Source organism: Chelmon rostratus, chromosome 3 (genome assembly GCF_017976325.1).
Source record: "Chelmon rostratus isolate fCheRos1 chromosome 3, fCheRos1.pri, whole genome shotgun sequence".
Classification (NCBI taxonomy): domain Eukaryota; kingdom Metazoa; phylum Chordata; class Actinopteri; order Chaetodontiformes; family Chaetodontidae; genus Chelmon; species Chelmon rostratus.
Window position 1 is genome coordinate 17,741,892 of NC_055660.1, and position 14,387 is coordinate 17,756,278.

Below are 14,387 nucleotides of genomic sequence, written 5' to 3' on the forward strand. Positions count from 1 at the left end.
TGGAAACTGATTGCAGATTTGAAAGACATTTTGAGAGAGTGAGTGTGAGTGTGAGAGTGCAGTCACCACTACCACTCCTCTCGGCTGCACTTGAGCCCAGCATCAAATACCCTGCTGCCCAAACGAGACTTGCATTCATATGTGGGCTTGCAAGTGAGAGTGAGAAGTATGAAGCATGATGTACCGTAGTTGAGGAAGTCAGCACACTCGGCTGGCTTATTTTGCTATACATTTTAACAGTGCATTTAGAAGTGAACAATGAAATGAGCACAGCTTTTCAGTAAAATAGAGCAAACTCAGCATCAAGCCTTATATATATATATATATATATATATATATATTTAATTTAGCGTTTTTGTAATTCAAGAGAATCCTTGCAGAACTCTCAGCAATAATATGCTTTGACAAACTACCATTTACCATTAGCTAACGTTATCACTATTATAGACATTGTCTTGTATGTTGTCATTTGTATACACTGAACACCAGCAGCAAGCTGACTCCATTCATTTTTTTTCAACCAGGCTATTAATCATTTTTATACCACCCATCCCTGTTCACAGTTAAGTTGTTCTAAAGAAATGGGGAGAGAAAAAAAAACCATTTATCTGTGCTTCTGTATGTGTTAAAGATGTAGAGATGGTGGACAAAAGTCTTTGCTTAAAAATGCATGGCACAACCTCAGCATAAATTTGGTGCTGTCGAGTACACACACACACACACACACACACACACACACACAAATAAAATAAATGGAAATACAGTTTTAGGGAGTAAATTGAAATAAGCATCCCCACAGATTTCTTGCTGTACAGTTTGATCTGCAGAGGTTGGAAAACAAGTGTTTCATCAGCAGCCTCAGTGTTTCATCACTCATCAGCGCAGAGTTTCCCAAAGATGATGCTGTAGGAACTAAGCCGTGTCCTGCTGAGAACTTACACTCACACAGTCTCACAGTAGATTTACAGCCAAACACATACACAGCACAAGACTCATGTGTACACACATACACACACGTTCTGTACTTCTATCCTTGTGAGGACACTCATTGACATGATGCATTCCCTAACTCCCTACGCTAACCTGAACCATCATTCCTTAATGTTGCATCAGCTGGTCCAACATTAAACGGCGTAGCAAATATGTTCCTTTTGTTTACCTTTCATGTCCTGAAACGTCTCATCAAACGCCGTAAGGGGTTTTCACACTCAGCAGCATATTCAGATTTCACAGCAGGCTTTTGTTCTTGCAGAGGAGGAAACTGCACAGTGTTACCCCTTTCCAGTTGCACTTGCCACATCTTTAATTTAGCTTCGGATGATTTCACATTTTAAAGCAGTGAGCTGAGAAGATTGCTCAAGCTTGAGGTTCAGCTCTGAGAGGTTCTTGGTAATGTCCACCATGAAGCCAAATCACACAGACTGTCAGGTGTTGCCGGTAGTGAACCTACAGGAGAACACACAGAACAGGCACAGACAGATCAGAGTTAAAATAAGTTTATTGCAAAACTTAGCTTTCCGTATCGCAGGTGGATTGCTGGGGAGGAATGAGCGGTAGGCTCACCAGGGAATCCGCCGGGCAGCTGTAGGTCCACAGCGGCTGCTGGTGGAGCAGCGGGGAAACGGAACTGTCCAAGGTCCAAGAGCGGGGGCTCCAGCGGAGGCACAGACACGGACGCTTGCTATCACTGAGTTTCCACATCAGGTTTTCCTTCATCTCCATGAATTACTTCAGACAAACTGACACTTTGGAAGAGTTTAACTTTGTCTGGTGTTAGCAGTTCCACAGCAGCAACAAGGCTCTCCTTCAATTATTCTACTGAACGATCTATTAGCTTCTTGCCTGCAAACACTGTCTCTGTCTGTCAGAATGTGGTCTAGTGAAAGCTGCTTGTTTGGCACCCAAACTCCACAGAAGAGCATTAACTTTACCCATGTGCATATATCCTTGCAGCTTATTCAGTTTAGCATGTTTTAGAGCTGTCATGGCACTGATAGCATTTGTCATCATTGCGACTGCGTCCTCAACAACTAACAACAAAAATAAAAAAACATCCTTCATCCATTTCTCTTGGAAAGTGTGAGACTCTGCAACTGCTTACGGTTTGTTGACAAACACTATGATCTATGCTACGTGTTTGTTGTGTTCAGGGACTGCTCGGAAAAATGTTTTAGCCATCTGTGTTTAGAAATTATTGACAATCTGTCACCTTGTTCTTTCCCTTTTTTAATTTAATTGTATACAGAACAGGACACAAAAAACAGGGATTCAATTAAAAAAATAAAAAGAACACAATGATGTCATGTCAGTCGTAGGTGTTCGATAACCATGGTGCACTATCTGCACCAAAAACTAGCCAATTTCTCTTTTGCAGATGGCCTAAACTTTCACTAAGTTGTACTAAAAGTGGTGATCAATTCTCATTGGAGGCAGCAGGGCTCAATTACACACTTCTCCAACAGCAATTCTCCAGCACCAAGGCTGATGCACCACAGGCACGTGGAATGAATGGGTTTCCAGTTAATGAAACTAATGCCCCTCCTGGGCTCACAGGATGCCGTAATGCACATTGGACAATGAGCGTGGTGAATTAATTCCTCTGAATGTACTTTTACACACTTTAGCTACTTCTACTTATATTTGTTGTCATGTGCCCCTCTTCAAAAGTTGCATCTTAACTCTCTCTTTCTTTGCCTTTTAAAAGGCAGATGAACAGTTAAGTAAATCATGGTACGATGTTTGAGAGGTACTCATCTCACCTGTTCCACCTTGTCTTTGCATCGGAGACAGATGGATGCAGAGTGGCCCTGCTGTTGGACAGCACTGTAGCTGCTGCTTCTCATTTGGGACGCACAGGACAGGAGTGCTGGGGGAGCCTCCTCTGGACCCCTCAACCTTATTATTTTCTTTATTGCTGGAAAAAAAAGTAATTGCTTTTTTTGGTCAGTGTGTGTCCCGGGGGCTGGAGGTTTCCCACCCCTGCCCTGAACCCCAACCCAAACCGCATTCTTACCTAACCCTTAAAACCAAATATTGACCCTCAAACAGCCCTTTGAATGTCTGTCTAAGAGGGGTACAAATTGGTACACACACGCACGCGCACACACAGCCACACTGTATGCCATCATATGAGTTTCCTATTATAAGCATTTAGGATTTCTTCAAACACAGTAGCTGGTGTGTTTGTGTACACGCTTATGCTGTGTGTTGTTTACCTTTAGCGTTTGCGTTCCCATGCTGACTCAGTTGTGACCTTTTAGCAAAGCCGGGCCGGATTTAATCAACAACAAACTCCTACAATTCACACACAAACACAACCAAGAACTCTTGCTTTTCTGTGCAATACACACACACACACACACACTGCCAAGTCGGGGCTTGTTTTCTGGAAATAATGGTTTGGTTTGATGTATTCCGGATTCTTTGTTTGGATCCCATTAGTCAAAACAGGCCAGGAGTGAAACGTATTAAAATTTTGATATAGCAATTGGCATCCAGCGACAGCTTGTTGTGTGTCAGTTTAGGACTTTCAGAGCAGCCGGTATATACTGTAAGGTCCTTTGCTGGTCAGGGAATAGCTGGAATGCCATAGAATAAAAGATATACTACCTGTTTTTCAGGCAGGAAAAGTAAAAGATGTTGATATATTCTGTGGGTAAGATGGCTGATATCAGGGGATTTTAGCAAATTTGTCATTTTGAACCAGAATGTCTTTGCTACTTCTCTGTAATGTCATTTGACATTACAGACTTGATATTACATTCCCCTGTGATGGGCACAGTGGTAGTGCAATTTTTGCAATCTTTTACTAAGTGAAAGTGTTAATAATAATCCTAACTCCATCTGTCACATGAAACACTCGCAGGAATAGTGTTTCTTTGTGAATCTGAAAATCCTAATGGGATGCATTGTCCTTTCTGCCCTTTTCGTCATCTGTGTGTTCAGAATCTGCTGTCAGAGAAGGTTGACCAGATGATGGAGTGGTCCTCTCGGCGGTCGGTCGTCCGGATGAACGGGGACAAGTTCCGGCGCTTCGTCAAGGCCCCACCCAGGAACTACTCTGTCATCGTCATGTTCACTGCCCTGCAGCCTCAAAGACAGTGTTCTGTCTGCAGGTCCGTACACACACAGACACACTCAAGACCAGTGCACTGTCTGTAGGCCACAATCCAGCATGCTCCTACCTTGTCATTCCTCTGTCCTTTCCTTTTATTTCCTAAGATTCTCGTTCTTCTACAAGTTTACTCTGTGCACTGAAGGTCTCCTACAATGAAAGAATTTGTGAGCCCTGAAGTCACAAGCTCCCACACTAATGTTCAGGCACAAGCACAAATGACCCAGGACTCATCTGATATTTCACGTACCCGCCTTCCACATGCACATATAGACTTGCCCACCTTGGGAAACACAGAAAACAGCATTATATAACAAGAACCTGTGGGTCACGTTGACATTTGGATCAAAGGGACTCCAGCCAGCCGTACTGCCAAAGGGGAATGAATACATTCCACAGAACAAGGCCAACCAGACCTACTTACCCACCTGCGTACTCAAAGCATTTAATGCATGAGGAGATTTTCCAAAAATCCCAAAAGCGAGCTTTGAATTGGATTTTTCTTTACAAAATCAGGCTTGCATCATGTTTGCAGCAGAACCAAGTGTAACACTGCAAGGTCAAGCACTACCCCAAAATGGCAATACAAGATTAGAAGTTTGATTTAAATTTTACCATTTGAATCTAATAATTCTAACACCCTGACAACCCTAATATTTCAGCACCATGGACAGCTCTGCACAAAACACTGGTTTTCAAAAGAGAGCTGACTCTTGGTGCTGTCCATGGCCCTGAAAGCTGCTGTGGATTAGTCAGAGCAATCATGAGAAGCCGTATTTGGTATACAGGTTTTCAAAGATGATCATGTAAATGCAAACGCCAGATTAGTAGATTTACTAAACTGTTTTCTCTCCAATCTAAATGAAACAATTGTGAAAGCAGCTGGCAAAAAGTTAGACCACTGGAAAGTCTACAGCAGCATGATGAGTAGCCATAGGCATGTCATTCAGATGTGTTCATGTTTTTGTTGTACACCCTGTCCTATGCCTATATGTGTTGATGATATGCATGCTACACTCTGCCTCAGATAATGATGAAAACAGACAGAAGCTATTAATTGGATTGCATACAGCCTGTACACAGAGGGAACCTCCTTTATTATTTTTTATAATGCTTTTCTCATGGGAATTCCACTCAGTCCTATTCTTTTTGGTTTTATTTTTGCTTGCTTCAATTATCATTTATTTTTCACTGCTTCTGCATTTCTATTTATGCCTTTGAAAAGTGCTTTGTTACTGTGAAGATAGAGCTGCAACTAAAGGTGGTGGTTGCTCTGATTTGAAGAATTAGTTATTTGTCACATTCCACCATAAACCACTGTCTCTCTCTGAAAAGTATTTCTCTTCGGTAAGCCCAGGTTTGAGTGAGGTTGAGTTAATCCTGTATCAAAAAAAAAAAATTGGAAATCAGCTGTGACTCATTGCTTAGGTGTTGGAAATGACATGTTGCCTGATTGGCATTCATCACATTGGAATGCAAGGAATATGTCCTTCAGTCTGCTCTTGAGAAATTCATGGTTGTTTGATGTCGTCGGTTGAATCTGCACCTTTTTGCTGTGTAGTGTAAACGAGGTAGTTGACCTTTGTCCTGGTGTCTTAGGGGAAGTCCAGTTAGTTAATGAAATCAACGTTGACCTTCTCCATCCTGAACCTGTCACTCTAATCAGCCACTCTCTGCTTCCTCAGTCACTTGATTAGATAACTTATTTATCACTCATGTCAGTGCCCTTCAGCATCCTTTCTCTCTCTGCGTCTGTGTATGTCTCTCTCTCTCTCCCTTTTTCCTCCTAAATATATATTCATTCTGACAGTAGGAACACACAGACAAACATTTTATCATTTCTTTTTCATTGCCATGTTCTAAAATCCACAGTCTAATGTTCTTGCTTTATTGACATGACCATAATTTACATACATGTATGCCCAAGCGGTTTATACAAAGTTCTAGTAGGTGTGGGCTTATCCTTGAGATATCCACACACACACACACACACACACACAAACACACACACACACACACACACACACACACACACACACACACACACACACAAGAACTAGGAACTACAACAAGAAACTAGACTACCGGTATTTATTTCTATTTAATTGGCAGATGCATTCATTAATGTCAACCCACTCTCATTCTCATTCACCCTTATTCCATTTTTATCCCTGTTCTTTTTCTTCCATTTGTTTGTTTATCTCTCTCTCTTGCTCTCTCACGCTCGCTCTTTCTCTCTCTTTTCATCTCCTGAGGTATTTTCTTATTAACATTAGCGATAGCTTCCCATCATTAGAAATAGGGAGCAAGAGCGAGAGTTCGAGTAAGAGATGGATGTTAGATGGTGACCCGAGCGTCTGCGTTAAGAGGACTATCTGGCAGTGAAAAAGATGGCTAATCACTGGGGTCCGCACTCCCACATCACTCTTAAGCTTTGTCCCAGTTCCATATTACACAGTAATTCTAACTGGGCCTTTAACTGAGAATTGCTTTCACACAAAAAATCATCGCTGAGTAAATTAAGTGCACTCAGAGATGAGTATTCATGCTACATTCATTCGGTTTTTAAGCTTGTCTTGAATGGCTAGTATTTTCACACAGTGCACCATGGTATATGAATGGTCAAGGGACTCAGGACTGCAAACATGACTGACAGTGATGTTCAAACACAAGAGGATGAAACTCAGAAGACTGCCTTCTCTTTTACAAGAAAGACACTAGTACTGTACATGTTTATTTACTTTGGTTACAAGGTAACATTTAGCAGATTTCTGTGGGGTTGAAATAGATTTTGTATAATTGTTGCCTAGGAACTGCTAACAACTATCTTTACTTTTCAGGGGTGCTGTGGTTGTCGGCTTCAAGATATCTTGGCTGTTTATGAATTGAAAGCATGCAGAAAGGGTGCCGTCTTTCTTGGTGCCTTTGCTTATTTCATTTTTCTCTTATTTATTTTACTTTGTCTCCATCATCTTAGCAAATGTGTACTCACCTTGAAGTTTTGTTTTATTATTTCATTTAAAAACATTTAAACATAAAAACATTTAATGTCATTTCATAGTGGTAATGTGAATAGAAACAAGATCAACGAGTGTTGACCACGCACTGGCTTCCTCAGGGTCAAACAATGACACACACAGTGAATTCAGCACAAGCTTCAATCACACATGTGAGAATGTCCATGATGTCATTGATGACTGTCATGAAAATATAAAATGCATACTATAGCATAGTATACTATGCTATGTACAATAATACATAAAGAAAACAAAAGAAAAAATTAGAAAATGTATTAATAAAATTAATAAGTGAATAAATAAAGACAAGAAACACAGCAGCTTACAGTATACCTACAACAATACATACAGTAGATATAGAATTTATGTAGGAAAAAAAGGTGAGAAGATTTAAAGATTAATTCACAGCAGGCTGTGGTATTTTCGCTACATACGTAATTTAAAATCCCTATTGTTGTGCTGTTTTTTTGTTTTATTTTTTATTTTATTTTACCGTGGCCAGGCAGATATGGAGACTTTTATCAGACTTAAATGGTTGGTCATCATGCCCACATAAATAAACAAACTTTTTTAAGACCTTTTCCTATTCCAGACAAACCTGTTGATCAGCTGAGAGTGGATGGGTTTGGGTAACACACTGAGAATTGAGTGAAAGTGAAAAGTGTTGCTGTGTTAGATGTAAATTAATAGGTTAAAAAAAACGGCTGACATCATTTAAAGCTCTTTTGCATGCGGCAAGAATCTTCATGTATAACTGAAGTTTGAAAATGAATGGTAAAATGTTTACACTTTGAATGATCAGATCATGATCAATTGAAATAATACAATTTGGATAACATGCTATGCCACCGCTGTACATCACCCAGGTACATTATATAGGATTGATGATTTTCCAATATGATGACACTTCTTAATAATAGATCAAAAGACAATCTCCTGAAACCCCTATTTGTAAAAAAAATAAAATAAAAAAGCCTTTCGTCATTAGGACAGTCTTCAGATGCTGATAATAATGACAATAAATAAATAGATAACATGGATTATCAAGACAGTTGAAACCACTTCACAGTGACACATTGACAACTCCAGCAAAGTGGTGTTCACAGACTCAGATGAGCACCGCTGTAATCCCCGACAGTCTGCTGGCCCGAGTTTCAACTTCATTGTGATGACTTTTTAAAATAGTCGACACTTCAAAGGGACCCGTCCTAACATTCGCTGCAAAGATAACAATGTAACATCACCGCACGAAACACATCCTGACAGACAATTTCCCACTAATTAAAGCCAACACGAGAGACGGTTGACATAAGACACGATGTCAAAGTGAAAAGAGACATATAGCTGAAGTCAGAAACAATGGAGAGAGACAGACCAGAGAGAAAAGAGACTGCTTCGTGGCATTTAAGTGTTTATCTTGTCATGTAGGAGGATGAAGTGATAGACTCAACTGTCTGGTTGGGAAAAAAAATGCATTTGGCTATTTTTGAAGGAAATCAAAATAAAATGAGAAATGGAAATGTAATATCTATACTTATGAAGACCATTATGGGATGAACAGAGAGACTACTGAGGATCTAGTGTGCTGTTTCCTTTACATACTCCCTTCGTCTTTCTCCTTTCTCTAACTCTACATCTTTTTTTAATCTGACGCAGTCTTCACTTTGTTCTCTTACTTGCTTCCTGTTTGTATCGCTCTGCGGTTTGTATGTCCATCAGTCCGTCTCATTCATATGAATGCCACATCTCAGGAACCCCTTGAAGTTTGGTACAGACATGAACTCTTGGATGAAATGATTAGATTTTGTTGGTCAAAGGTCCCTGTCACCTCACGTCCTTCCCGTTCTCGTGAAAGCAGGAATTTCACTACGTCTGGCCCTTTCACTTAGACAGAAGGATGAACTGATGCAAATAATAAATTTTTTGAAATTCCTTTTAAGTCAGCTAAATCTAAAAGTAAATATGCTGATATGCTTGTAAATAACGAAATCTATTTGAGTATGGACAGACATGGATGTCAGCTGCAATGTGACTTGGCGAAGGCATACAACCGTGAGATGGTAATTCTAGTTTTAGCTCTGTCCTTATCCTCTGATGTTGTGGTCACTAGTTCTGCTTTTCTTGTGGTATTGTCCTCCTTTTTTTGGAATGCTATTTCTTCTTCATGAATAAATGCATTCATTTCATCCTTTGTGCAGTGCCTGTACCTATAGCCTGTCAGAATCAAAATAGTGCCAGCAGGTCAATAAATGGAAAAACTGAAAAGTCAGTGTAAACTAAGTATTTGTAAAAAGATTACCTTTCAGAGGGAGAGTGAAATTATTAACAACAATGTAAATAAGACATCTTGAGTACACTGCATTTTTCTGTTGTGCCTGCCCACAGTATTGGTTCATGTCTGATAGCACTACTTGTGTCACCTGCCTCTAGGTTTGCAAAACCTGATATGAAAAAGAGCAGGTGATTGTGATTAAGGAAATCATATAATCTGAATCATGTGTTTAAAGACTACAGCATTCTGCAAATTTAAATCAGAAAAGCAATACTTGTTCAGGGTTATTGCCTCACAGGGAGATTGGTCTTCTTCTGCACAACTGTGGCAAAATGGGTCTGAAATTATTATTTTTTTTTTTTTGTTTGTTTTTTAGGAACTCAAGTGACATCTGACTTTAGTGTCAGTTATATGTGGGGTATTTGAGTATGTGTATCTGAGTCCAAGTGTTTGGCAGTTCATTTTTTTTGCTTTTTTTTTGTCTCATTGTCATCTTATAGGCAGGCGAACGAGGAGTACCAGGTATTGGCAAACTCATGGCGTTACTCATCTGCATTCTCCAACAAGCTCTTCTTCACGGTAGTGGACTATGATGAGGGAGCTGATGTTTTCCAACAGGTAGGTATTTAGTTTATCATCAGCACCAAACCTACTGCAAGTTTCACCTGTTTGGACTTTCTTTCTCCTCCTCCATGCCGTCTTCATCCCTCTGCTTGCACATAACACCATTTTTTTCTCTCTATTATTATGTGGGTCCCTTATCATCCTCCAAGTCATGACTTTAATGAAACACATCCACACAGTATTGTGAAATCCACAGTAAAACGCCACTGGCCCTTGTTGCAACTGCAATAGCTCGAGTTTAAAATCAGTTGGCTTCTGATTTAGCAAATCTGTTTTATTTTTTGTGACATACGGAAAATCTTTATGACAAAGTTAAAAGACCCATAAAAGCGTATTGCACACCCACAGCTAATTACCGTCGTGTTGTAGTCCCATTATTTTTATCATAGGACCTACCAGAATACTGAAGCTTGTTCTGCTCCCTCCCCACGTCTTTGACCATTCCCTCCTGTCATATTCACCTTCAACTTTTTTCTCCTCCTGTTGCTCTTCTCTCTCTTACCATTTATTCATTCTTTATTTTGTTCTTCGTTACATACATCCACCAGTTTTCCATTCAGAAGGAGCTGTCTCAGAACTTCAGCAATAGTTCAGCAAACATCCCGTCAGAAAACCACAGAGACAAAGACAGAAAGTACAGTTAACTATCGATTAGTTGGATTGAACTGCTGGCTACTTTCTCAATTATTGGTTTTGTCTACAAAATGTTACAGTGAAAAATGCATCTCACAAGTTTCCAGAGCCCAAGTAAATGTCTTGTTTTGTTCGACTGACAGTCTAAAATTATATATTCAGTTTACTGTTTTAAAAGATGAAGAAAACCAACAAATGTTCACTGAAAAACTGTTATGGGTGGATTTTTGTTTTAAAAAAGACTTAAATGATTTATTAAATGATCAGAATTATTGTCAATTAATTTTCCGGCTATTAACTAATCAATTAATCAACTGTTTCAGCTCTAATTTAACGTTCAGTACAAGTATTTGGTTTGCTCATGCATAAAGCACATTTTAGTGGAGGCTCTGCTGCGCACAAAGTCAATGAAAATATGCAAATGAAACTGAGTAGATGTAGGTTCAGTCTATGCAGTGTGAACTGATGTGAAAACGCAGACGTCAGCCATTGGTTTGACATAAACACAGGGTCCACCGGCCTGTCAGTATCCCTTATATAGTGCTTCTACCTTGCCATGTACTGAACTGTAGATGTGATCCACAGGATGAAAGGGATTGATGATGGAAATCAAACCTGCCCGATTATAATACATGACTGCTCCTTTAACCAGTGGTAAATGACACAAAAACAGCATTTTATTTATTATCTACTTATTATCCAGTGAGGCTTCTGAGGGTGGAAAGGCAGACACAAATTACAGGCTCTGCTTTGCTTTGCAGTGACGTTGATGGTTTGCAGGAGGTTTTGAGTGGGAGGCACAGCGGTTTTCACTTCGCCACAGTGGCTGTGCTTACATTTGTGTTGTAGCTTACCTATGAAACCAAAATGGAGACAATGTATGGGCTTTCCCACAACCCAGGAACAAATATAAATGCCTATAAAAAGTGTATTGTATGTAATTGTAATCTGGTATTACAGTATTATTCAGTGAAGAGGTATTTTGGGAGCTACAAAATGTTATTTCTTTTCTCTGGTGTGGCGTCTATGTTATCAGAAATACTGAATAAGTTTAAAACTCTTAAACTCAGGCATGATTAGCAACCAGCTGCTGGCTGCAGGCATTTTTACCTAAATACAGAAAAAGATACTAATATGGAGGTTCCATTCCCCTTTGTCCTTTTTCATTCCACACTTATACTCTTAGAACTTAAAATAGCTGTGCTTAGTTAGAAATAGCCTGGTTTCTTTTTCCTTTATCTTGATTGATTTTAGACAGATTAATCCATTGAAGATGACATTAAAACATGCTCCTTTAATAGACTTTAATATATCTTCTCCCTCTTATTTTTAATTGTGATTTTGCAAGCCATTGTTTCTTTTTTCTTTATTAGTGTAATTCTTGTTACTTCTCTGGCTTTCTTCTATCTTCTTTTGTACTTCTCCTCCAGGCTTTTTGTTTTTCATGACTCTGTGCACATCTCTTCTTGTCATGAAAATAATGGGCTATTTAAGTTTAAATCAAAGTCAATCACGTGCACATCCTTTTGTTTTTTTTTTTTTCTTTTCTTTATTTTTTCCATTTGTGATGGTTTGTATGCATGCATGTTTTTGTTCAAGGGCATTTGTGCATCTGTGTGTACATGTTTACATTTGCATGCATATATATGTCAACACACCTTTGTCACTTGATGAAATAGGTGGGTACCCATGTGGCAGAGATAAATACTCTGCATGTCAACTCTCCTCTCATTTCCGTCTCCTTTTTCTCTGCTCATTTCCTTCCTTTTCCCCTCCTCTCCATTTTTCTCCAGGTGTCTTGGGTAAACAGGAGAGAGTAAACCAGTTGACTTTAATTTTGCCGATAACTGTAGAGAGTCCTGGGATTTGGAGTTGAATAGGTGTGCAACATGGTTGGGAGAGAGAGAGGAGGGAAAAGAGTGTGTATGTGTGCGTGTGTGTGTGTGTGTGTGTGTGTGTTTGTGTGCTTGTGTGTAAATTTCAGAGGAAAGGCAGAAAACAGAGTAATCCAATTGTTCAGAAGAATAGATGTTTGCAAAGATGAAATAATTGGAGATGTTCGCTCCATCCTATCTATCTATTAGCCAACACAAACCCACTTACTGTCTTATATCAGAGTCCGGTAGGTGTGGACAGTATTTGGACAGTTTTCCTTAATTCAAGTTCAAATTCGGTTTTGAGCCAACACTTTAGAGGCATGGTGCACCTGCACAATGGCACTGATACTGTATGAAATGCTGCTCCTTCAGTAATGGCACACTGTTGGAATACATACTGTGTCAACATTTTTGTTCCAACAGTGATTTACTTGTATTTATTGGACCAGCATTAGCTGGCTGCTCAATGTTATATCAAGTTATGCAATCTAAATAAATTATTCCAAGCAAGAAGTAATAAAGGCATAATTTACTTTTTAGAATTAACCGGTTACTTAATGTCTTGATTGAAATGTAATTTAAAAAAAAAAAAAAAAAAAAAAACTGAAAAAAACTTGAATTCTTACATACAGCCATTATGTACATGGATAAGCAGAGCCAGGACAATGTCAGGGATTGTTATTTGAAGGACATTTTTCACAAAAGCCAGAGGAGGCCAGCAATTACAGCAAGCAATCAAGTGTGAATCTGTGATAACACCCGCAGCATCAATCTGTTGATCAAGACACTGTGGTCGTTAATGTTCCTTGATCTTTGGATGATATGTTACTTAACATGTTTTGACAAATGAGAGATGACATTGACTTGATGTCCTCTCACCCTCATTTTCTTCTTCCCGTCTAGTTGAACATGAACAGCGCTCCGACGTTCATGCATTTCCCAGCTAAAGGAAAGCCAAAGAGAGCTGACACCTTCGACCTGCAAAGGATTGGCTTTGCTTCGGAGCAGCTGGCCAAGTGGATTGCCGACCGCACAGATGTTCAGGTACTACACACACTGATCTTCACATTCACACATTTGCAAAACCCCTTATTAGTCTATGCGTACGTGGTGGTTTTAGCTGTTGTAGATTTCTGGTGCACGAGGATATTTGAGCCACTACTAGCATAACACACATGAACGAGTTCCATTGTGATGCAAAAAAGGCTTTTTTTTAAACTGTCCATCATGAGTCCAACAATTTTGTACAGTGCAGTGCTAAACTGATACAAACGGGCAAACGCACCACAGTTTTGTTTTGTTTTTTTGTTTTTTTTCTGCATCAAACAAGTTAGCATCAGGTTAGCTGTGAAGACACCCTTCCCTTTGCCCTGCAAGGCAAATACCATGTCGACCATGTCAGAGCCTTATAAGACTCAAGGACCAAGCGGGTGATACCTTGCTCGGAGGCGGTTAAGTTGTTGCCACCTGTGAGAGCAAACCTTCAACCATCGGACTACAATTTCTTCTTTCCTGAACAACCTGTCAGCCAGTACTGGCAGACATAGTCCAAGCATTCTGCTGACATCCTGCTGATGGATCTAAATTCAAAAGGCTGCCTTTCAGAGAAGGCGAAGGAGAGCACTTACACTAAGTGCTAGCTTTCATGCAGTACAATGTGACTTTACTTCATGAAAAAAGAACTGTACAGAATAGGAAAAATGAAACATAACTGAGAAAAAAATGGTGAGATGAATAAACTTGTGCGATGAAGGAACTCAAAGGAAAGTTAGATAAGTCTGAAACTTTAGTGACAATAATGTTGAAGAATTGAAAGGATTGATGGGGAATGTGTAGGATCTCGTACTGTT

The 14,387-nt window shown here is 39.5% G+C and overlaps 1 protein-coding gene across 1 annotated transcript in view; it reads left to right on the forward strand.

Moving 5' to 3' along the window:
* The window catches only part of tusc3 (tumor suppressor candidate 3), a 75,034-nt gene that overhangs the window by 30,176 nt on the left and 30,471 nt on the right, over positions 1 to 14,387 (forward strand). Inside the window, exons 2-4 of the mRNA XM_041933679.1 lie at positions 3,946 to 4,115; positions 9,904 to 10,021; positions 13,441 to 13,581. Coding sequence (XP_041789613.1) covers positions 3,946 to 4,115; positions 9,904 to 10,021; positions 13,441 to 13,581 — 429 coding nt within the window. The remainder of the gene's footprint in view (positions 1 to 3,945; positions 4,116 to 9,903; positions 10,022 to 13,440; positions 13,582 to 14,387) is intronic.